The sequence below is a fragment of the Citrus clementina genome, unplaced genomic scaffold, assembly GCF_000493195.1.
Source record: "Citrus clementina cultivar Clemenules unplaced genomic scaffold, Citrus_clementina_v1.0 scaffold_3, whole genome shotgun sequence".
NCBI classification, from domain to species: Eukaryota; Viridiplantae; Streptophyta; class Magnoliopsida; order Sapindales; family Rutaceae; genus Citrus; species Citrus x clementina.
In genome coordinates, this window is record NW_006262339.1 from 50,065,563 (window position 1) to 50,089,455 (window position 23,893).

Below are 23,893 nucleotides of genomic sequence, written 5' to 3' on the forward strand. Positions count from 1 at the left end.
CTACACACGTAAAGTGATAAATAATAAATAATGAGTTATAATGAACTTTTTACTATTTATCACTTTACTTATGTGGTTGAGATATGTGTTCCATTGTAGGTGAACTCCAACATAGTCATAGCCTTATCCAAATCCTATAGTTTAAGTATATGAAATTCTGGTTGATGACATGACATCTGACAAATCATCAAGATCACTTAACTTTAATAGCATCCAATCACCCTCGCTCTTAATTTCAGATAAATCATCACAATCATTTCACTCAGATAGCCAAGGAACCTGATCAATGTCAATGATCACAAGTAAACCATGATAATGTACATTGTCTCCCAGTTCAGAACCTCCAAAACATTTTGAACGTTAAGGCAAAAAACAATTAGAGCCTTCAAAACATTTTGAACATAAAGAAAAGTACTATCACTCAATTTACACACGATAATATTCATATATACAAATAAACAGAACAGAGATGTAGGTAAACGGATAAATGAAGGAAAAATTTGGTGCATCTTCTTTGTATCAATGGAACAGGTCCAGCCCTCCCAATTCAGTGTAGCAAATGCCCCATCCGAAATGGTTTTCAACATCAGTCTAGAATATGTGCATATGCATATTAATAGAGTCCAATCCTGATATATCCAAACAGTCCGGCTTATCTTCCAGCACCTTAGCTGCAGACAAGAAACAAGAAGCAATGCAAAAACAGGAAGACAAGCTGGAACTTTAACGACAGTCTGCAGCAAAATACCTTCACCGAAACACAGACAAGATGCAACAATGCTGTAAGCCGCACCCAAGAAACTTGTCTTCCTTGTGCTTGTCTGTATGTAAAATGAACTGACACAGTATGGCAGCTTTACTGAATGAACTCCTGTTCATGCGCACAAGACACTGCTGCAACATAGGCTGATATAAAAATCGTCTAATAAGTACGATAAACAATGAACTAAAAACCAGAATTGTAAATGTATAACTCACAAATAAATATGTCCAGAATCTACCTAACCAAATTAACTAATTATATCCAAATATTATAAAATAGCAATGCAGATAAAATATCCAAAATAGATTCTCCCCATAAACAATAAAATGTAGTACCTTCAGGAAGACAGAAGTCCACCAAAAAGCTGACAGGTAAAATCCCCAGATATGGTAGTGGTTTTCTGCCAGCTTTATCCCCATCTTCACTAAAATATAAAAAATCGTAAAAGCAAAATCAAAACAGACATGTAAGGGATTAATCTGGGGTAAAACTAACAAGTAAGAAGGATATATAACGAAGGTTATTTCATAGGCTCACGTGATTTATGAAAACTTGACTTTCTCATTATTTTGTGTCTGTCTGTCTGCGCGTGCTATAAGCAGGGGGGGAGGGAGGAGAGCTTGGGGGAAAGAAAGGCGCCTAAAGGTAAGAAACAATAAATACAAATATAGTTACACTAAACTTCACACTAACACTGGGAAACAGCAAAAAAAATTATTTGAAGTTGAGGATTATGACATTATTGAATTCTTAGAATGAGTAACTAGCGAGGCCAGAAAAAGGAAAAATAGAAAGACAGGACACACTAACATTCTAAAGAATTCCTTTCTTAAGCTTATAACTGGTTTTCACCATGCCCCAAAAGTCCCTGTTTCATCAATCTCCATGTGCAGCATTTTCTGCATTAAACATGCAAAATGTTAAAAGATTATGGAATTTTCATTTTCCATTTGGGGATTAGTAAACCTACAAACAAGAAATTATGACTTGGAAAAGCTGATTATAGTTGCATAAATTCCCCAAACAATCAATGACTGTCATGTAACAAATCTTTGATTACATGTTTTGCAGCAACCCCTAGCCCAACCAAAACAGAAACAACCACCCCCCAAAAAATGGGGGGGGGGGGGTGTTATTGGGGGGAATTACAAACACCCTTATTCCTTGCGTAATGAGTTCTCACACCCAAAAAGAAATACAATGCAAGTGTTAAGGAATTCTCAAATAAAATGGGAATAGGATTAGCATAAAAAAATGAAATTTTCCTTCGTCCACCCCATTACCTTTGAGAAAAAAATGAAATAAAAGAATAAATAATGCCTGAAGGATCTTATTATCTGCTATTCCTGAGTCACCAACTTCAGAATTATAAGCATTCATGATGCTAGTATTATGTTGCAGCCAACTCTAAGCAATAACAATATAAATGGCCAAAAGAATACCTTCCCATGAGAAAAAATCTTCAGACCTTCCTATGATATGAATAAACTGATACTTGGTATGATCTTTGGGAGCAATCTGTATGGGGGCCTTGAACATTGATCATCAGCAGGGGTAAGGCTAGTAAGCTCATTCTCCAAGATTGAATAAGCATCTGAGAATGCCTGCACCACACAGTATTTTATATTTCTTAAGAGAAAGATCAGACATATAGCAACAATCAGACAAATATTTACATCAAAGAAAAGACTAGCAGATTCATGCTATGAACAGTTTCCCATCAGATCATAATAAATCCAACAAGGACCAAGGCTAACCTTAATACACTGATGTATCCGAAAGCAATTTCTCCCCACATTATTTGTTGGAAAACGAGGATCATCAATGTGTATTGGATCAATGCTACAAAATTCAGTAGACCAGCATGTTATGATAGAGAGGTAATAATACGGGAAACCAAGACAATGAAACGACCCACCTCAATCTGAAAGAGCAATTTTTTACTAACTATATGAAAGAAAATTGAACCAATCAACAAGTAAAGCCAAGAATCCAGCTCTAAATTGTGCTGTTGTTACCTTTGTGATCCAAAATAATAAATAAACCATAAACATAGACTCAAAGCCAACTTTAACAAATTTTGGAAACCTTAAGTATTATTTTTTCTTGATTTCGATGCATTATCCCAAGTAGTGCTAAAATGGGAGAAATGCTTGGTGCAAAAAATTAAATTGAAAATTTTTTAGATTTCTCAATCTAAACTCTCTCTACACTTCCCACACTTCAATCTCTCTTAAATGGGTGCTTCCTTAGGAATTTAGGAAAGCACATCAAAATCCCGTCCAAGACTACAAGCTTTCCAAGCCCATTCCCAAATTTGGCAAAACCCCAAGCACACAATATTTCACTATTTTATTCACTTTCTCATGCCTTCACTTTTGTGTGTATATATACATAGTCATTATCTAATAAGGGTTCCCTTACATTAGAAAAACACAAATTTCAATATACTACATAACAAAACACACTGCATTAGATAGTGTGTTTTTCTTCTCTTTAAGGTGATCCCTTACTTTCATTAAGTGAAGGATCCCTCATTGGAAAATTACACCATATTTGTTTTTCCAGTTATCCTCTACCTTTAATCTTAATCATTGATAGACTAAGGTTGAAAAATTGTGTAAAAACTTATGTAAAGTTAAGGGGCCACAAATCCATCTCTCTCTCTCTCTCTCTCTCTCTCTCTCTCTCTATATATATATATATATATATATAGGGAGGGGCTAAGTTACGTGCACGTAACTTACGTCCCCCTCACAGCTACAGTACCCATGGTGGGTTCGGGTACTGTAGCCGTGAGGGGGACGCAAGTTACGTGCACCTAACTTAGCGCCAGCCATATATATATTGCTACCTTACATTTGCTGTAAGGTACAAGCAGACAAAAAAATCAATAACTGACCCACCTGGCTCCACCTCCAATTACTGATTTCTGCCTAACCATACCTTACAACAAATGTAAGGTAATGTAAGGTACCCAGGCTCTATACACAATCATTCTAAAGTAAGGATGGATTGATGTGAGTGTTAGATATATCCAATGGCTTACATTGGAATGTATTTGTATGGCTAAGGTCTATTTATGTCAGTGAAAAGTTTTCCTCTCAATTTATTACACAAAAGACAATGGAATGAGAGCAGAAAAGTTTTCTTTTGTCATCAAACGAATGGCTCAACTAAGCCCAGTCATAATTTTCTTGATATCCTTGCTAAAGAAGAGTCATATATAGAATAACTTTCCAATAAGGGTCCCTCTTTTTAATAAAATGAGGACCAAACTAAAAGATAAGAAAAACACACTCTAATGTAGTGTGTTTTGTGTCCTTTAGTTAATTGTATGTGTTTCTCTGCTTTTAACTTAGTCCTCCTTTTATTAAGATGAGGAATCCTTCATCAGAAGAGGACTCATATATAAATATGTACAGAGTCGTACCAAAGGGTTGATGTTTGCAAGAAAAATTCATTCGGATGGAGCTAAAAGGGGAAAAATAACACAAATTGCGATACAATGAAAGACATTAGAAAAAAGCAAATTGGAGTCTATGTTTTATGGTCTTTTAGCTCCATCTGCATTTTAAATGCATTTCAAAGTCATTCAAATGTCTATATATATTGGGTGCTTTTCCAATCCAGGAATCTCGGATTGGAAAAGCACCCGAGATGCTTGTGTAGCGTTTGGATGTGAACCAAAGGCCACAATCTGCTACACATTGTGGGGCCCATCATGTGCAACAGATAAATTAAAAGAAAAAGGTAAAGGTCTCAGTCCAACAATTCCTACATATAATATAATCCAGGACTCGGTCTAGGGCCCTATTTACAGCAGATTGTGAAACCAAAGGTGACAAAAGCATCCCCCTTAGGCCCTTTTTTGTCTTTTTAATTTATTTATTGCACATCGTGAGCTCCATCACGTGCACCAGATCGTGGCCTTTGGATTCACATCCAAAAGCAATAAAAGCATCCAGGACGCTTTGCCAATTCAAGATTTCCATATTAGAAAAACACCCTTTACATAAAAATAAAAGAGAAGAAAATGTGGGTGCTTCAGGTTTAAAATTTGGGGAAGAGTACGGAAAATTTTGATTTTGGAAGGAATTTTAAGGTGTTTTAAACCCAATATCCTTATAGAAGCACCCTTTGAACAGAGATTGAGGTGTAGGAAGTGTGAAGAGAAAGTTTAGACTTTCTTTCACTGTTGCACTACTTGGGGTTATAATGCATAGGAATCAAGAGAAAATTCCAATGTTCATTAGCTAAAGTTCCTAAAATTTAGTAAAGTTAGATTTAAGTCTAATTTATATTTTGTGAATTATTTTTAGAACAAAAGGGTAACAACAAAACAATTTGAACTAGATTTCCGGCAAAATATTTACTAATTGATTGGATTTAGTTTTGTTAGATAAAATTAGAAAAGACTCACCCTACTAGCTCACGGTGGGTCATTTTAGACATGTTAATAAAAAACAAAGAACTATTACCTATAACCTCTTTCCCTTTTAATATACACACCACTTCCTTGCACTGAGATACGCATTTGGCGAGGATCAAATACATTCCTGTATAATTTAAAATTAAAGTAATAAGATTATCATCAGTTAATGATAAATTATTCAGGATTGTCGAGTAAGTATAAATCCAGTGGATTACCATGTCGAACCATAAAAAGTGAAAACTATAGCATGAGCATTTGACTCACCCAAAGAAATACAAAAAATCCATCAAAAGTCTTCCGTAGTTCTGCAAGAACAATGAAGTTGCATATGATCCAAAGAAAATAACAAGAAAGAGAGAGAAACAAATCATATTAAACTATATGTGAAGAGATTATTGAAAACAAAAGAAAAAGAATTGAAAGAACAATTATACCTGATTAATAGGCCGGCCCAAATGATGCTCATGTTGTAGAAAACGTGTAATTAGTAACATCTGCAAAAAGATTGGAATATAGGGTTAAAATCCAAGCTCCAATGACATAAGTGTTCTTTTTAAATAAAAAATAAATCAAAATACTAAAAAAAGTGTGGCTGGTCTCATCAAAATCACAAAATGCATGTCCAAGAGTAAACAAACTAATTTGAACAGCTGGTTCTTCCACTCCTGATAAAGTCAGAAATTTAAACTACATATAAAGGTGATCAAGTGAGCTGCATAGGCTATAAGCAACGTAAATAGTCAGAAACCAGAACCTGATACGCAAGTTAAGAGCTGGAACTTTCAACACTCAAATGATCTGGCAAAAAGTACAACAACTAGGCCACATAACCTATATCAGGATTCATAGGATGTGAACTACTTCATAAGAAAAACACATCTGTGTTTTTTAATAAGAAATAAGAATAACACACGTGGGCATGCATCCATTCGCACATTATCAGCCTCTAAACACCCAAATCTATGATGCAAACAATTTTCTAGCAGCTCTAACTGTTGAAGATATGGCCAAGATAGGAATGGATGCTGCAAACGAACTTATATGGACCACTCGAATTAGGTCAAACAGGATTTGTTAAGGAAAATTTAGTACAACTCTTGTGGAGCTCATCTGATAGTGGAGAGAAGAAGCTTCAGATTCAGTATATTTAAGCAGGATACTAATGCACATGTAAATATTCCTTGTATCATTTCATTCTAACCTACTTGTCCACTTTGATAAAAAAACATCTTAAGAAGTGTCATGGGGCATTAAGTGAATCAATTTGCGCAACTATAGGAATACTATTATTGTTTGGTACACAATTATTTCCAAAACCAATTCAGCTGAGATACATATATACCTTTCATTCATATCTTCTCAATTATTCCTCTAGGGTCATTTATAAAAGTTTGTAGGTAGTGGATTCTTTCGGCAAAAGAATAGATGGCCCGCCTATGTTTGTACAGCTTATATACATGTATCATTGTCTAGTTCAGTACTTGTATCAACACTTAAATAGACAGGGCAATAACATAACATTAACATGCCACATATGGTGTAGATATGGGTACTGCAGAATGACTGACCAGGCAATAGGAACTTAAGCCACCAGAATAGGACTGGTCAAGGCTACGATCTGCCAAGAACTGTTTTAGCACCAAAGCAAGGGGTGTTGAAGCTGGAAACTGCTCCGTCAGCTCTTTGACCTGCAAGCAACAAATAGAGAATTTCAAATGAAACCTAAAATCATCAGAACGTGATATTCAAAAGCTAAATTATGAATGCTTTCAGGACAAGAATTTACCAGGTCTGTAGTTTGGAGTCCAGTATGAGATGGAGATTTGAAACTAATGTCAAGACGAACTGATGTCGCTGCCTTAATATTATCGGAACTTGTATGTGAGCACTTTGGTGAGGCAGAGTCATCTAAGGCAACCATATCAGAATGAACATGGTTGTCATGTTTTAATGTTGTATGAGCTGCATCTTCTTTTGGGGATTGTACACTAGAAGCAGCAGAAGCAATCAAATCGTGGGGAACTTCCACCACAAGCATAATAATTGGTATCTAAGAGCAGAAAAATACCGGCATGAGAAGAAAAATTATGAGATAACTGCTACAAAAAGAAAGCAACTGCAAGATATCAAAGAAGATGAATAACAGCTACAACAAAAAAGAAACTGACAGATATCAAAGAAGATGAACCATTACAGCTGTATTTTCCACGGTCTTCAAAGAATCACTTTTTACCCACTCCTGGTTAGCAAGATATCTAGCTGCATGCTGGGAGACAAATATCAAGTGTCAGTTTTCCAACAGGATAGAGTTAAAGCAATTTCTGAAAGCTTCAATTAGGAGACATCACGAACATATTTTCTGCCCAACTGTCAATGTAACAGCCAAACTAAATAGAGTGAATGGCTGGAGGGAAATCAAATTCAAGTAAGTGAGATTCAAGCGAAAGGAGTACAGTGCAGCCATGATGAAATAAAAATACTACAGTGATAACAAATCTTCAATACGTATAAAAGGAAATTTGGAAAAACAAAATTCAATTAATTTACTAATCACTAAATGGAGATGAGAATGCTAAACTTATAAGGTCTAGTACAACAAGCAAGAGGAGAATTGGAAAAAAAAAATCTGCAAAATTCACAATTGATCATAGAAAATTGCCTAAGCGCCAAATTCAAACTTTTGAACACTTTACTGCTAATTTGGCATAAGGCTCTTGATTAGGATAGAAGCAGACAAGCAGTACACAGAAAAGATAAAATTAATAGTTTGATGAATTTCTACAAGTCAATTAGATAAAATACATGCAATAGTGTACCAGCAACTCTAAAAAGTTTGAACCTAAAGAGGCAAATGTAGGGATGTAAACCACATGACAACAAAAAATCAGCAAAAGCCATACCATTAGTATTGTAAGGATTAATGACGCTAATAGTATACCTGAAGGCAAGTTTCTTTAATTCCATTACGACCCTCCAAAATCCCAGCTTCTTTGATAGGTTCCTAATGAGAAAAATTCAGCAGATGAGTTGTTCCAGGGAAAGCACTAGCACACAAGATAGAAGTAATCAAAAGGCAAACTGCATAAAGAAAGTGCCTACCAAATTCCTCACTGGAGGGAGACAAACCACAAGGTCTACATCACTGGAAGGAAGGGACAAACCAGTCGCATTTGAACCAAAGATGTTTGTCCTAGACCTGGGCCACAAGACTTGGAGAGAACGTGTAACCCGCTTGACAGCCCAATTAATATAAGGCTTTCGAGCTGTATTCTCTGCAGCAACCTTCAACATCATCATATGATGTAATCAACGATCATGAAGAATCAAGTAATGATTAAAGTAATGGCTTAAAGCTACATAAATCTAGAATCAATTTCAATTGAGGCAATGAAATTTTTTTCTTTTGAAAAAAAAAGGGTTGTACCTGCTTGCAGAAAGAGTCGATTTCCTCATGAAGAAGGCTGTGCATCAAAGAGAGTGACGCCTTTCTGGTTGGGCAGTTCTGTACCTCCAGTGGCTGCAACGGAAATGCCACATCTGGCTGGATAAAAATATCATAAATCCATTATTGGAATGCAGAACCCACTTAGATAAGAATGTAGCGACCAGAAGCTACACTTACATGTTCTTGGTCACGAGCTAGCTGGGAAATTGCAATCAAATGATCTTGCAACAAAGCACCAGAGAGGGGCTGAATCATTGGATGGGCTGAAAGATTTTTATTTCTCCATGAAGGCCAAACAACTTCAGAACCATCCATACGCACACAACCTTCCTCTGATGTTGTTCCTTCATGGTACCAACCTCTCACACCCCAATGTCTAGGGCTTGAGCTACCAGATCTAACAGTTGGAAAGCCCCTGGTTTTTCTGGAGTCACTCACAGGAGAGGGTGGAGGTGGACGTGGAGCCCGAGGGACACAAAGTACTACAGGTGATGGTGGTCGCTTTATCCGAGGCTGCTCCCGCCTAGAAGGAGGGACACATGGGCTTTTATGCTCATGACTACGCTTAAAATCAGATCTTGATCTTTCCCGTGATAAATTAGGGATGATGATAGGCCGCAAAATGGGGCAAGGCAGTGTATCTAAAGCCTTAGAATCAACATCACCAGATAAACTGGCAAAAGACCCAGAGATTTCCTCCTCTGTTGCTACATCTGTAGTTGTTGATGACGAATGCAACACCTTGCCAGGTACTTCATTTCCAGGAACAACATAACTAAATGCCTGATGTCCAGGGCCCAGAGGATCGAAAGGAGAACAAAATGAAGCAGCAGTTGGTGAAGTCAAACCATTTGTACTATAAGAAGAAGAGAAAGCAACCATGTCATCGACAGCTCTTTTAATGTCAGCTTCATGCCAAGCCCATGAGCTATCATCAGAACTAAGTGAAGGAGGCCGAGAGAAACCTGTCCCTGGATGATCAGAAGTATTCCAATACATCACACCACCACCAAAGTACTGATTATAATCTATCCCAGAAACTGTGTGAACCTCTAATTCTTCCTCAGATAGCCAATGACTGTCGCATTCGTCACCTTGTTCCTGTGTAGTTGTTGGTTCAGGCAAGTCCATGAAATCACCCGAACACTTTCCCTCATCATCAGAGGTCTTCGCATTAAACTGCATACCCTTCGTAGCAAAATTCTGCTGAAAACCAGACTGCCGAGATGATATAAATCCAGAATCGTAATTACACGTAACTGATGGTGCAATTCCAGAAACATTTTGAACCATTGGGGGCCAATCTAAACTCATCGGCAAAGGCTGAGACAAAATTTGGTTGCACCCACCATCAAAAGGGTGATTTCTGGCCTGATGCAATGTGGGAACAAAAGGTTGACGGACGTGATTATGCCAGTTGTGACCAACATCAAGATGCAATCTATCAGTGGCAGGTAGGAGATGTGAACTAATGGAGGGAAAATAAACAGGTGCAATAGTAGGCCACTCATACGAAGGGCATTCTAAAGAGCTTTTCAGGGCTGTACCGAAGAAACTTTCATTTCTTTGATCTTGAGTCACAGCAGATTCCTTTTTGATTTCAAGGGCTTCTATTCCCTTGTCAGGAAGAACTGATATTGCCCCAGTTTCACTTTCATGAAAGGAATTCTGAAAGTTGATCCCACTAATACTATTGCCAAAAGCATTATCAAGATCCCTTGCAGGCATATCAGGAGATATTATATTACATTCTACCTTACTGTCTGTAGTTTCTTGTAAGAAATGTTGAGTTTGGTTATCTATCCTACCATTTGAGAACCGGCGACATTCTGAATTTACAGAATTAACTACACAATCTTCTTGAGTACTCTGAGTAGCAATACCTTCTCTTGCAGGTACACTAGCAGAAGTACAAGAACTCTGATTTGATGCAAGGACATTGCTACAGGTTGAATTATCAACAGAAACATTCTGAGCGGACAACTTATCATACTTTTCCACCTCATCTTGCAAACTAATAGAGGAAGAAGTTTCTAAGACTGATACTTTAGGATCTTTCACAGGAACTGGATTGTTATAAGTACAATTTTTATTTTTATTCTTCACTGTCTTAGTCTTCCTTGCATTAGTTCGTCCTTTTCCAGCAACCAGTGCCCGAGCATGTTCCTGGTGACAGACTACCATCTCCATTTCTGAGGTTGACGTCTCCCTGTTAATATCCTTCCCATTAGATATGCCAGGCACCTTATCAGACCCCATCAAATCCACCTTCTCAGTATCAGTCAAGGCACCTTCAGGATCCTGAGATAAAATTTAGAAAATAAAAAGCTTTAGAAGTTCCAAAATACATATTTGAAGTAGATTTCAACAAAGAACCAGTACCTTAGGAGGTTTATCTAATGAAAGCTCATCCAAGGCTGACTTAGGCAAGGGGTTCTGTCTTTTCGTACTACAGGCCCTGCACTTTTTTCTACGGCCAATTGTGCTTGGCTTTTCCTTCGATTTATTAGGTGAAGACTTGAAGTTTCCTTCTCCAAAAAGTTCAAGTTTTGTGCAATCAAGTGAAACAACCATAAGAAGTCCTCGCAGTTTTCTCAGTAGACAATCAGTAGTAGTACTGACAAACCTCAGAGAGCTGAAAAATATCTTTTCTATATCATATTCATTATGCTGACTAGATAATACCATGGTAGTAATATCCTGAAGCACAAACAAACCAGAAAAAACAGTAGCTAATGAAGCAGGTATCCCAGAAAGCGAAGCTGGTGAAATGGCTAATCCACATTCCACGTCAACTGAAAGTGTTGAGATAGTCCTTTGCAATGATTTGGAATGGTAGAACCGCGATGATTGTTTCATTCCTGCATTGAAGAGCCACATTCCATCCTCTAAGGCATTACTTGCCTCCTTTAGAACCTCATGAGTCTGAAAACTTATAACAAAAAGATGTCAGGTCAGATATTGCTTTCATAATTTTCAAAGTATATCTAGAAGAAGCCAACCATAGATAAAGTGAATACAACTATAATCACTCTATTATCTTGACGCCCAAGTCAGAAAATTTCAAACAATAAAGCCATTGCAGCCATCAAGGTGACCTCTGATCGATCGAATACACAATTTTTAGTTAAATTTATTCAAAGCAGAGCCTGTAACGGGTAACAGCACCACACCTCACATATTTGTTAGACCAACAACCTTGTTAGGAAATTTTCTCCAGTTAACGTATGTAGAAACTTAATGTTTTATAAATTGTTTTACAAATCTCACATTGAATAATTTGAGAGTTCAGGCAAATAATTTATTAAGGTCTGAGCTAGGAAAAAAATTCATTCTTATATCCTCAAGTACTCATTTGATACATTCATCTAAAAGGCCCTACCTAAAACCATCTCCCACCCACACGAAAAAAAGTTTAATTTGAGATGATACTGCATTAAATCACTAAATCACGTTAAAATAACAGGGTTCCGAGACAACACCAGAGATTTTGCAGCTTTTCCGAGTATCACAGTCAAAACTTTCCTTCTCATTGCATCATCCAAATTCATCCACCAGTCAACACATCCCTTCTTCCTCCAGTACACATTAGCAGCCATGCCTGCCGCATTTAGTTTCTCTTTCAACTTCACACCTCGTTTCTTCCCATTATTACAATTCAGCCACGCCAATCTCAAACCCACCTCTAACCTATTTACAATAAAAGCTTCAATACTGTAATAACCCTTTGCTTTTAACCAATCAAATTCAACCCAATCACCTGCCAACTCACTCTCTTCACCTCTCAAGAACCCGCCATTAGATATTTCATCCATTATATCAATAAACCGATCCACGTTTTCAACAAATTCTACACTTACTGTAAATGTATCAAGACAATTTACAGGACAAGACCACTCTTCAATCTTTTCACCTTCCCGTGAGCTAAACAACCGAGTGGATTCAAAAACCCACCGTCCCGACTCGTTTGACTCGGCAACCCTAGATAACAGACCACGTGACTTTTTGTAACACAAACCAGGAAGATACGGCGGATCACGTGAGGGGAGGTCGGGAAGAATAATGAAGAATCCGTGACCGTTCGCACGGAGTTTGCCGAGCATTTGAATCAAGAGTTGAGCGAATTTCGAATCGACAATCGTGAGGTGAGCTTGGCGCTGATGTACAGTGAGTGACGCGAACCATTTTAAAATTGAGGATCGTGGGTTAGAACTTGGGTTAGGGTTTGAGGAAAGGGAATGCGAGTGATAAAGAGAGATGTGAGAGGTGAGTGAATCAATGAGTTGGTTCTGAGCCATTAGCGAGTTGGTGAAATATTCGGCTAATGGATTTTGCGATAAATTAGGCCTAGGGTTCGATTTCGACATTTTTTTTTTTGTTTGATGAATTTTTATTCAAAAAGCGCAGAGGAGACAGTTTATGAGAGCATTACAATCGGAGACGAATGTGAAAAAATGTCAGAGAGGGACTTGCGGGCGGTTAATGAAAAGTGAGAGCATCTCCAAAAAAGAATCGTTAATTTGATGGGTTTTGGCCATATTGATGTGCCTTCGAAAGTGAGTTTTTTATTATTTATTATTTTATATATGTAGTTGAGATTCATATTAGTTTATAAATTTGTTCTAACATAATTATAGTTTAATTTAATTTTTTAAATATCTATTTATATTTTTATGTGATAAAAAATTTAAAAAAAATATGTTATTGTCTAAAAAAATTTTAAATAAAAATAATTTAATGTTATTTTAATTAAATAAATATTTTTTTAAAGAAAAAATAAATGATAATTAAAGAATTTTTTTATTCTCTCTAATAAAAAATAATAAAATATAAATTAAAGAGGAAAAAAATAATTTTATAAAATTAAAAAGAGAATTATTTTTATTTAAAAAATTTTAATTATTATATCTTTTAAAATCTTAAATATTGATGTGACTTTTTAAATAAATAATAAAATTTTATTTAAAGAATTTTATAGAGTTTCGTTGAATGTGCTACAGTATCTATGAGTAACCATGTGCCGGCTCTTGAAAGGTTTGAATGATGACTCACGTTTTTTTATCCCACTCTTTCACTAAATCTCTTTATGCCTCAAAAACTCAAGATTTACCTTCTTAGAAATTCAAATTAAAGGTTTTGCTCCAAATCCTTTAATACAGCACGACTATTTTCAAACGTTCAGTTAATCCAAATTTAAGGCAATTTTTAGATATTTCTCCTGAGTTTTCCCATATTTACACTCAAACGATGATTTTGATCGTATTATCACACCACATTATTAAATAAAAGTGAAGTAACCTTGTTCATCTTTTTAGTATAAAGAATGATCTTTTTTATTTTATAAAGAGTAATAATATACATCTAAAACTTTTATCCTAAATTTCATTTAAAATAATGTGATATGTAATATGTAAAACAATAAGACCACTAGAAATTTGATTGCGCTCGTTAACGAAGTAAAAACCACCACCTGTGACCTGTCACTGTGGTCATGCTATCAAAAGAGAACCGATTGACCTCTCAACTCACCTTTGACAATGTTGCGTTCTATATGAATCAAAACCATAATACTGAAACGACAGCATATCGGCCTTATTGATGTTTAAGTTAGTCATGTGCTTCTCGTGTGACCTTCTAATTGATTCCATTGTGGAATTTCCATAAGCATCAAAACGGCATAGCATTTTAGTGCTTTGGTGGTTAATTAAGTGAGGCATGTGGACAGCACACGAGCAGCTTAAGCAATCTGGAAATGCAAGTTGCAGCTGCATTCTGTTATAAAGCTGGCGGTTACACTGGTATTCAATTCCCTGAAAACAGTTCTATAATTTCTTGTGATCTCTATTGAAATAATCAAAGAGGCTCATTGAGTTCCTCTTCCCTGTGTACGTAGGTCACTAAGTGGCTGAACCATTTAATCTGTTGTGTCTCTGTTCATTCTCTGATCTGTTTTACCTTTCGTTTGAATCTTTATTAATTTTCTTGTCAGATTGTTCAAGTCAATTCATTACTCTTATTCAGATACACTTCAGTTTGGATCCTGATTGATCTTTGACGAGATCCTTGCCCATTACTTGCTCAAGATTCAAATGTTCACGGCTTCAATAATATTCTTAACACCGTTTTTAGCAATTGAATCAAACCGTGAAGAAGGGTGTCATCCAAATAAAACCAAAAATATTAAATTTGTTTTATCATTGTAGTGATGCTATTCCTAATAGAATTTCCGAGTCAACATAAGAGGAATAAATCATTGCAGAGTCCTTCTATTACAGTAAGAGATAATACTTCTGAAACCTTATGACGTTTCTCCATTTCACTTGTTAAATTGTGTAAATATATGAAACAAGCCTTAACCAAAAACAAGATAAAGAATGCAACAAAACATATAACTTAGAAAAATAAAACATGCTCTTGAATGGGAATATATAAACACTTGCATTCAAGGATCACAATATGCCAATATGATAAGTCATTTTCATGTCGATTCTTCTGCTTTCTTTCTCCTGTCAATGCTTGTGCATCAGGAATCACGGACCATTCGACCATTCCCATCAATGCTGGTTTCAGGCCATCCGACCTATGTATGTCTTAAAACAAGACTAGAATAATACTGGAAGAGGACACTGCACAATAATCACCCCTCAGGTTTATCTGGGAAAAAATCATTGTCCAGCGCCCCCTTTCTAAGTTTTTCTTGCAAATCCACCCGCTTGGGCAGTACAATTTCCGTGCCCTGGCCTGACATGGAAAAGTATCTCTCTAGTAATATCTGCAGTCAGAATATAAATAAATACAAGAAATAAAGACCACTTTATCCTGTATTTCAGGAATGCTACCAAAAAATTATATTCATAAGGTGACCAAATGTGATGGATTCCTGGCGTACCACAGCAGCATAGGCATCAGTTTTTGTTTGCCGAGCAGACTTGCTTAGGCCCCTGAAAGAGTATATAGTGAATTATCTCCAACCAAAAATTTAAACCCAACTTAACTGCAACAGGAATCAAGAGTCTCCCACATTCACCAAATCCACTTTCTCCATCAAACGATTAAATATAGTTAATATGCATCAGTGAAATTGTGATGTCTCCTTATTAGAATTAACAAAGTGCAGTCAAATACAAAGCATATTTGACCTGATTAAACAGCCATGTCACTCTACATTGCCCCTTCATGATTCAAACTGTTTCCGAACAACATATAGTTTCTTTTGGTTTATCCAAACAAAGAAAACAAGGAAAAGAGCTATTCCACAAGCAATAATCACCACAATCGTTTTACATTTTCCATATAAGCAAGGATTAATAATATATCCAACAAAAGGAAAGCTTTTGAGAAAATAATTACATGTTAATCATACGGTCTACGGCTTCTGCTGATGTCCTGTGCTCATCCAGCAGGTACACTCTCCAACCCCTAAAATTTAAAATCTGACATCAATAATCCATATCCGAAAGGAAGAAGTGAAAGTTCTAGCCTCCAGCAAAAGAAAATTTTAGTTAATTTTTTGGGGGAAAAAATTACATTCTTTGAAAAAAAAATGTACAAAAATTACCACTAAAGCAAAGTTACATTTACATACATGTAGTGATACTTCACAGGACCAAATTAAAGGCAAAATAATAATACTAGAGAATAGCAACCAGAATATCTTAAATTCTTATTTGTCTCAAGCTATGACCTTTCAAATTCCAACACTTGTGGAGTTTAAGACTGTGAAAAAGATTGCAAAATGGCAACTGAACGAAAAGATCGCTGTGATTAGGATATCAGAGAATGACCTCTCAGCAGCTCGAACAGCAAGTCTTCCAGCAACACTTCGAACTTTGTTGGACTGAGGCGTCTCACTTCCATCCCAGGATTTCGGTAGCCCAATTATAAATTCGTCAGTTTCCTACATCCCTCCATCACAATAATAAAACCAACGTAATTTTTTTTTTGAAAGCAAATTCAATTGAGGCTCATAAGAACCAAGAATTACCTCTCGTTGAGCAATCTCTAGAAGCTGTAACTCAAGTTTCTCTCCTCTCAATTTTAAAACCTAGAAAAACAAACCAACATTATTTCAAATTGAAAATGAGAGGAATTTAACTGCAAATTAATTGATAATTAAAAAATGATTATGTTGTTTATTACCGTCAGTGGACGGACACAGAAGCCTTTGCTAAGGGCAAGGCCAGTGCGGGATAATCCCAAATCTACCCCTAGACTGAATCCTCCTCTCCACAGTGAGTCTTTCTTCCGCCTAGTGGCATTCGGCAGAAATTCTTCTACGGACGATAACGCCCCTATTCTTTGCCCAAAATTACGGGTTCTGTTTAGGTGAAATTTACGGTTATCATTGAACTTTGGAAAGATAAGAAGTGGTGAATTCAGAAAATGTTGCGATTGCAGTGAACACATTTGATAGACGACGGATAGTAAGTGCCAGAATTCAGAGGCACAGGGCAACTGGGCAAGGGAATTTAAGTGAACTGTTTTGAATCGAACGTGGTGAGACAATCTGGGACTTGATTAACAGTGAGAGATGACAGTCATTTCAAATTAAAATTGAAGTTCGCTTGTTAGCGTTAGCGATAGGGTTTGGCCACTGGGGTCTGGGAAAGTGGGAAGTGAGTGAATCGATGAGTTGGTGGAAGAATTGGATATCGAAAACACCCCCGCCAATTTAGGACTTTTTTTTTTTTTCTTTTGATACAAATTATGACTATGTTAAGTTACCTTCTAAAAATAAAAAAATAAAAAAAACAATATTAAGTTACTCTAAGATACCAATGGGTATTTAGTCTAATAGGAGAACCTTACACTTATGCAAGGATTTGAGACTCTATAAGAGCTTTATGAGGGTTAATTTCAGTACTCCTTCAATTAATAACATAATTGAGTGGGGACAGTCTCTCCCTTACGAAATGTGAGTGGAGTAGGCACGTATCTCTCCAATATTAGAAATGGTTTAAAATATAAATATTAATTGTAATGTCTGATTTAATATCTAATGCAATGTCGTTAACATCTCTGTATAACAGACTTAAAAAAAAAATTACGCTAAGATGTAACTTATATATTAATCCTAAAGTTACCATTAAAATTTAAGAATGGTTTAAATAAAAATTATAATTTGATGGTTGATAGATCAATATTTAAATTTGAGATCTTTGTATTAAAATTGTGTAAAAAAATCAAAGCATTAGATTATGAATCCACCATGCCCAGATTCCCGTTGTTCACTCATAGCTGTAAATTAGATTACAATATAACTTAACAACACTCATAAAATTTAAGCCAACTTTTTTATAAGTCGCAGCTGAATTTATTCTGTTTTTATACTTGTGCCCAACGGTTGAAAAATGGTTATTAACTTCAATTTGTGTGTCCATTGTCCAACCGTAAAAAGAATGTCCCAGCAATTAAACAACAAGCAGTAATAGCCATTTTCTCTTTCCCTTTTTCTTTTTCTGAAAAGTCTTTTAAAAGAATGAAATTGACAAATTTAGCATCAATGCAATAATTTATAATTTATTGGGTGTTGTTAAGTTCCTCTTCCTCATCTGTCACATGTTAAAGAATCTAACATCTCAGCACTGCTGCAATTTTTCACCAACATTTGGGAAATCTGAGCATAAATATGTATTACCAAAAAACAGCTAAGCCATCCAAAATGAAAGACAGATCTATGTAATTGGATAAGCTATCCAAACAATATTCTACTCGCTTTACTCATTGTTCTGCAACTGCAGAGCCTCAACCGTATCCTCTTTGGCATCCTCTTCATTATGCAGCTCCAGATCCTGTTCATTCTCCGAATCAACCAGATCATCACCATGTTGTTGCTGGACAGCTTCACCTCCAGATGCAACTTCACATTTTGATGCAGAGGCAGTATTAATTGGATTTTCCAATGATGATATGATCTTCTTATCCTGAGGAAGACTTGCATTCTTCTCTTTGGTTTCAATACCTACTGTTTCTGGGGATTCTAAATCTGTGGCAATAGATTGCTGCTGATCTTCAGCTTCGACCATAACAGTATTTTTACTCCCCTCTTCTGTTGTGGCCATTGATCTTTGAGTCCGAAAGTCATGCTGATACTGAGTTTCCTGACTTGACCCAGGAGCAGGAGCTGGAGCCACCATACCTACTAATCCTGGTATTTGTGCAGCCAGTCCACGTAACTGTTCAGCTAGTAATCCAGGTGCTTGTGCTTGGGCTTGGGCTTGGGAAAGTACATATGTCAGCAGCTGAGCCAGAACAACCTGAGGGTCATTAACACCTTGCTGAACTTGAGTAATAACAGAAGATGAGAGACTGTTAAAGCTTGCAGGGTAAAGTGATTGGAGCGCTGCTTCTCCATATAAAGCCCGGTGGCCATGAAACCGCTTAACATTGGCTAGATGCTTTTTACCGACCAAATGACTGTCAAAAACAACCTGTGACTCACACTTAACATTGCACAACTCACATATTAAAGGAATCACTCCTTTAGGTTTGGGTGGCTCGATAGGCCGCCTGGGGCCCCCTTCGTTAGTTCTCATGTATTTACCACCTCGGCCCCCTCTCATCTTACGCTTGGAGCCACAGCCCCGAGAATCAGGTTGATCCCTTGACTTCCTTTGAGGCTCTTTAACTGAATCCACTGTATTTTTCTGCATCTCAGTCTCATTACTAGCATTACCAAGAAGAGTTTGGGAGGGTAAACTCTCAAGGGGTTGTTTTTCCCTGCATTCCTCAACTTTCTCAGGCTGACTAACTTCTGGCTGGCTTCCAGAATTAGGCATTTGAATATTCTGCTGTCCAGCTATGCATTTATTGAGATTCTGCAAGTCTGCATGTGTTCGCAAATTTCTTTTATGTCTCTTTCCATTTTTGTGCTGCTCCAAGATTTCCAGTGTGTTGCAGTCAACCCTACAAAGTTCGCACCATGCCATAGGTGGAGGTGGGCGGGTTGGAGCACCAGGCACTTGTCCTGGTATAGATGATGATGTCTGCCCAGGAACAGCAGCTGAAGGTGTAGAATTTGATATTGCACCATGGCCACGTCCCCGGCCAACTAATCGGCCACCTCTTCGAAAGGGTTTGCCACCCTTTCTACCTCCACCCCTACATGCAGATTGGCCAAACTGCAACATAGCATTCCAAGATAAAGTGCAACATTCAATAATATAACTGCTAAGTCAAAAAGATACAAGTTTAACAAGATAGCAACACAAGAGATGATTAATTATTTATTTACATTCATTTTTACTCTCAACAAAATTGAGAATGAAAAGTTAATTATTTAAGTAGTGGTGATATGGGATACCAAGAACTTGAATTACAAACACCAATAACTACTGCATTTTTGGAAAACAAACAACTACTGCATAAGAATCTACCATATGATAGAGCTACAATAAATAAATCATGAAACTGTTACAATAATTTACAAACCAGCAAAAGTGAACCAGGAACGAAAGGTATGATCCAATGACATGCATTAGATGAATTACAAACTTCTTTTCTCTAAAGATGTGATAATATTATAATAATAATAATAATAATAATAATAATAATAATAAAAACATGTTTACATATCATATCATACAAGGCAGAAAACGTTGTTCAGTATTCTTCATGAATACTACAAACATGTGCTTGTGGGAACACATAATGTAGTGGACTTATCCTGCAAGAAAAAGAAGAGATTCATAAGACCATAACTGACCACAAAGCCGAAAAGAGCAATGTGCTGAAATTTAGTCATCTAACAACCTAGATCACTGGTTGTCAAAAGTTCTGCCGCATCTAACTGTATGATGCACCACATAAAACAACTACAGTGCCAGACATTTAAGCAGCAGTAACACACTTGATCTGAGAGATCACTTCTGGCAAGGAAGCCAACATGTCCACAGGAGCTCTAAAGCAACCAGTAAAGATCCATCATCTATAAACCTAAGCTTTAGGGCCACAATTGCCGCATAAACTATGTCTGGTCGCTCTAGGGATCGTGGCCAAGTTAGCAATAATAGACACTAGGCACATCTAGAGAGGTTGCCAAGATGCCCATGGGAGCTCAAAAGCAAAGATCCATTGCTGCCTAAAAAGGAACAAAAGACCTAGCCATAATTGCTGCGTAAATCACACCTGGTCACTCTAGAGGTTTGTGGCTAAGCCAGAAATGGGATTTTAAGTGCCAAGAATTCAATACCTATCAGCTTGCTTTCCTGATGATATTCCCATACATGCCTGAGTGAGCACGCGAAGTATCTACTTCAACATAATAATAGATGTCAATTGCAAAATCTTCAACCCAGTATAAAGTTTGGGACCAGGAAAGGAAATAACATATCGAGCCAGGAAGCAAAAAAGCTAAGCCGAGCCAAGCTGAGAAGCCAAATTCTAAAGTCCATCATCTTGTTTATCGACATCTTCAAGATCACTTTGAAGAGCAAGTGACTAGTTAGAGCTTCCTCAACTGGGCTCAGTTGAGCTTAGAACATTGGAGAACAAGCGCTTCTCTTTTCTATCAAATAAAGGCCTTAAATGAGGAGCTCATTTATAACAGCTCCCCTTTTATAGCCTTCATATAAAGCCCTCACGGGAACACAAGCAAAAGTTGTTTCTCCACTTAAAAAAACACAAAATATACTCAAATATGTAATCATACCAAAAACTAGTAGTTTGTGAATAACGGCTGCCTCGGATGAAGATCATGACGAAATCAGGGGGGGGGGGGGCGGGGAAATTGCTCCGCAGTTCGTTATTTTATTTATTTTTTATATTTTGAAAGAACAAATCAAGAGCACTTGATTACAAATTCCTTTGAAAGCAATAACAATTGAAAAGGGAAAAATAAGAAAACAAAATGGAAAAAATAAATCAAACATTGCTTTTGCTTGCAAAACTCGAATACTTCACCTGCGGTCGCACGCTCCTCTGTGCCGCGGCGGCAGTCCCAGAAAACAGCGTCAGATTGGATGGCTGTTCAATTCCAATTCCAATTCCAAGGGGGAAATGGGCATTATGGTGATTAGGAAAATGGGTCGGGTCGGGTGGGATTGGGACACCGGGAGGATGAGTGGAGGTGGATTCTTGGTGAAATTGTTGTGGATAAGACGCTGTGGGGTAATCTTGAGAAGGGTAATATTGGTATTGCTTCTGTTGATGATCATATGCGTAATAGGCCTGCATTTCAGCTGCTGCCGCTGGCGGTGGTTGTTGTTGTTGATATTGCTGCTGATAGTATTGTTGATATTCCGTCGAATAATCCATTGCCTGTTTCCTAAAATTTCTACTCAAAGTTCAGATCGTCTTCGTCAATCGTCATGGGTTAGCATTCCCCATTGTTACTTATAAATATAATATTATGATCAATACGATGTCCACTGTCCTGCGCGAAGGAAATGAGTTGGGAAATTTGACCCCACGTTATTTTCCTTTACTCTCCGTTAATTATTTTTATATAAAATAGTTTAAAAGAGATAATATAAAATAATTTAAAAGAGTAAATAATTTTAAGTGTATCAGATAATAATTTCTATTAATATTTAATTTAATTGATCTAATTTTTTAAACTTTAATTTCTTTTAAATTATTACTTCTTTGCAAATATTATATATTGTACTTTTAATCATGAAAGAATTAATCTACAGTCCTTAATATAGAATGATGAAGAAGTATCAAATATTTTTCAATGATTATGCCAGCTATGGATAAAACATTTAAAAAGAAAGAGAGATATTATAGTGATTTTGATTTTTTAAATATTTATAAGTTATAGGGGGTGCTTGGAGAAATGATAAAAAATCATAATAACTATAAATTCAAGATTAGGTCAAATGTGTTAAGAAACAAAGATTAGTTTAAAATTTTTAATGAGGTTAACTGAAAAATGGGGACTGAGAAAATATAATAAGTGATCAAGTATTACCATTTAGACGGAAATTGCAATGCCAAATCAAATGTCCATCTACCCTTTATCCTTGATGGACTTGGGACCAAGCCCCAAGAGAATTCCGCCTTCTTGATTCTTTCTGCTTTACATCTACTCTATTATTTCTTACTAGATCCATTACTTTTTAATATTACTTTTGGTCCTCAAATATCTTTAATGTCTAGTATCCTATGTGTTAAGACTAGTCCACTTAAATTTAATTTTTGTACTCGGTTTATTAATTTGTCTAAGTTATCTAAACAATTGCTAAGTTCTAGGTGAGATACGGATTCTTTATTTTTTTCTAAAGGTTTGAAAATTGTTCTCTAGTCTATTAAGTCTATTGTTTAAGTCTTATAGCCTATTATTGATTTTGACTAATAATTTGACTATAGGGTTAGCTTGTGCTTGTTGAATATTATTACTCGACTAAATTCTTTATAACTATAACCTACTAGATTTAAATGTGGAATTTCTCGTTTTAATTCTGCTAATGATTCTATTAATATTTTATCTGAACTCTTTCACTAACAATTATTTTTATGGTGTCTAATTGAATTTGTAAGTCTCGTTGGGTAAATTTAATATTTTATCTTTCAAATTTTAAACTTTCTACAATATGTTTAATTTATAATTCTACTGGATTAGGTGTTTTTATGTCTAATAATTGATTAATTCAATTATTTATTTCTTGCTATGAAATTTTTTAACATGACTATTAAAATCTTTTAATAATTCTTTAATACAATCTAAATTTCTTCTTAATGTATTAATATTACTTGTTTCGAAGAATTTGCCTAGTCCTAGTACTAGCTCTTTTAGCCTTTCTATATTGACTTCTAGATGTTGTTCTAAATTAATTAATAAATCTACTATAAAGTTTTGTTGACTATTGCTAGTGTGTGGAATATGTTTATATTGGTTTTCTAAGTGCTCAATATTACAACTAATTTTTATTCTTTTTGTCAAATTTAATTTTTACTTTTTATGATGGCTAATTTCTAAGTCTAAATAATCTAATCGCTGAAAATTCATAAACTAATTTGCTAGATCTTCTAATTTATTCTTAATTTTTAATACTAAATTCTCGTATTTGTCTAATAATTTATTTTTTTTACTAATATTATAATATTACAAATTATGTCTTCTAAAATTAAATATTGGTAAATTTGTAAAAGCGTAATGTTTAATATTTATTTTTCTTTCTATTTCAGAAGGTAAAGGAGATGTGTAATCTACGGGAAGTTTTAAATTGCCAAGCCTTTCTTCTATTAAAGTGTCTAAATATACTTGTTCAATATTAATTCTATTTAATTCAGTTTCTACAATTTCTAA

The 23,893-nt window shown here is 35.9% G+C and overlaps 3 protein-coding genes across 8 annotated transcripts; all 3 read right to left on the bottom strand.

Moving 5' to 3' along the window:
* Window positions 1-402: 402 nt before the first annotated feature.
* On the bottom strand, window positions 403-13,181 carry LOC18047816. Of its 6 annotated transcripts, XM_024187519.1 has the most exons (19): window positions 12,126-13,181; window positions 11,026-11,568; window positions 8,821-10,944; window positions 8,623-8,739; window positions 8,298-8,480; window positions 8,137-8,199; window positions 7,393-7,464; window positions 6,985-7,248; window positions 6,767-6,886; window positions 5,633-5,692; window positions 5,463-5,503; window positions 5,245-5,322; window positions 2,521-2,605; window positions 2,206-2,367; window positions 1,574-1,662; window positions 1,301-1,402; window positions 1,099-1,187; window positions 749-906; window positions 403-671 (listed from the first exon to the last, which is right to left on the bottom strand). In XM_024187519.1, the coding sequence occupies exons 1-14, from the start codon at window positions 13,008-13,010 to the stop codon at window positions 2,236-2,238; spliced, it is 4,767 nt and encodes a 1,588-aa protein (XP_024043287.1). In that variant the 5' UTR covers window positions 13,011-13,181; the 3' UTR covers window positions 403-671; window positions 749-906; window positions 1,099-1,187; window positions 1,301-1,402; window positions 1,574-1,662; window positions 2,206-2,235. The 6 variants fall into 6 exon arrangements, with proteins under 6 accessions (XP_024043287.1, XP_006445325.1, XP_024043291.1 ...); XM_006445262.2 differs by having other exon boundaries at window positions 403-906; XM_024187523.1 differs by having other exon boundaries at window positions 403-906; window positions 11,026-11,575; window positions 12,126-12,211.
* A 1,783-nt stretch (window positions 13,182-14,964) lies between these two features.
* On the bottom strand, window positions 14,965-17,323 carry LOC18047817 (putative pre-16S rRNA nuclease). Its single transcript, XM_024186935.1, has 6 exons — window positions 16,783-17,323; window positions 16,628-16,687; window positions 16,428-16,540; window positions 15,994-16,062; window positions 15,533-15,584; window positions 14,965-15,415 (listed from the first exon to the last, which is right to left on the bottom strand). Exons 1-6 carry the CDS (start codon window positions 17,047-17,049, stop codon window positions 15,281-15,283), a joined length of 696 nt encoding a protein of 231 aa, XP_024042703.1. The 5' UTR covers window positions 17,050-17,323; the 3' UTR covers window positions 14,965-15,280.
* An 819-nt stretch (window positions 17,324-18,142) lies between these two features.
* On the bottom strand, window positions 18,143-22,039 carry LOC18047818. The gene is made up of 2 exons (XM_024188348.1): window positions 21,544-22,039; window positions 18,143-19,763 (listed from the first exon to the last, which is right to left on the bottom strand). Exons 1-2 carry the CDS (start codon window positions 21,895-21,897, stop codon window positions 18,360-18,362), a joined length of 1,758 nt encoding a protein of 585 aa, XP_024044116.1. The 5' UTR covers window positions 21,898-22,039; the 3' UTR covers window positions 18,143-18,359.
* Between the last annotated feature and the right edge of the window lie 1,854 nt (window positions 22,040-23,893).

Bases quoted from the DNA above. Each gene is read 5' to 3' on its own strand.
- LOC18047816 (XM_024187519.1), bottom strand. From the start codon at position 13,010: ATGTCGAAATCGAACCCTAGGCCTAATTTATCGCAAAATCCATTAGCC. The intron at 2,606-5,244 runs GTAATAGTTCTT...TGAATTTTGTAG, and splicing joins AAAAGGGAAAGAGGTTATAG to CATTGATCCAATACACATTG. The intron at 2,368-2,520 runs GTTAGCCTTGGT...TGTGTGGTGCAG, and splicing joins GGATACATCAGTGTATTAAG to GCATTCTCAGATGCTTATTC.
- LOC18047817 (XM_024186935.1), bottom strand. From the start codon at position 17,049: ATGTGTTCACTGCAATCGCAACATTTTCTGAATTCACCACTTCTTATC. The intron at 16,688-16,782 runs GTAATAAACAAC...TTGTTTTTCTAG, and splicing joins TCTGTGTCCGTCCACTGACG to GTTTTAAAATTGAGAGGAGA. The intron at 16,541-16,627 runs GTAATTCTTGGT...GGAGGGATGTAG, and splicing joins TAGAGATTGCTCAACGAGAG to GAAACTGACGAATTTATAAT.
- LOC18047818 (XM_024188348.1), bottom strand. From the start codon at position 21,897: ATGGATTATTCGACGGAATATCAACAATACTATCAGCAGCAATATCAA. The intron at 19,764-21,543 runs GTGAAGTATTCG...GCTATGTTGCAG, and splicing joins AGAGGAGCGTGCGACCGCAG to TTTGGCCAATCTGCATGTAG.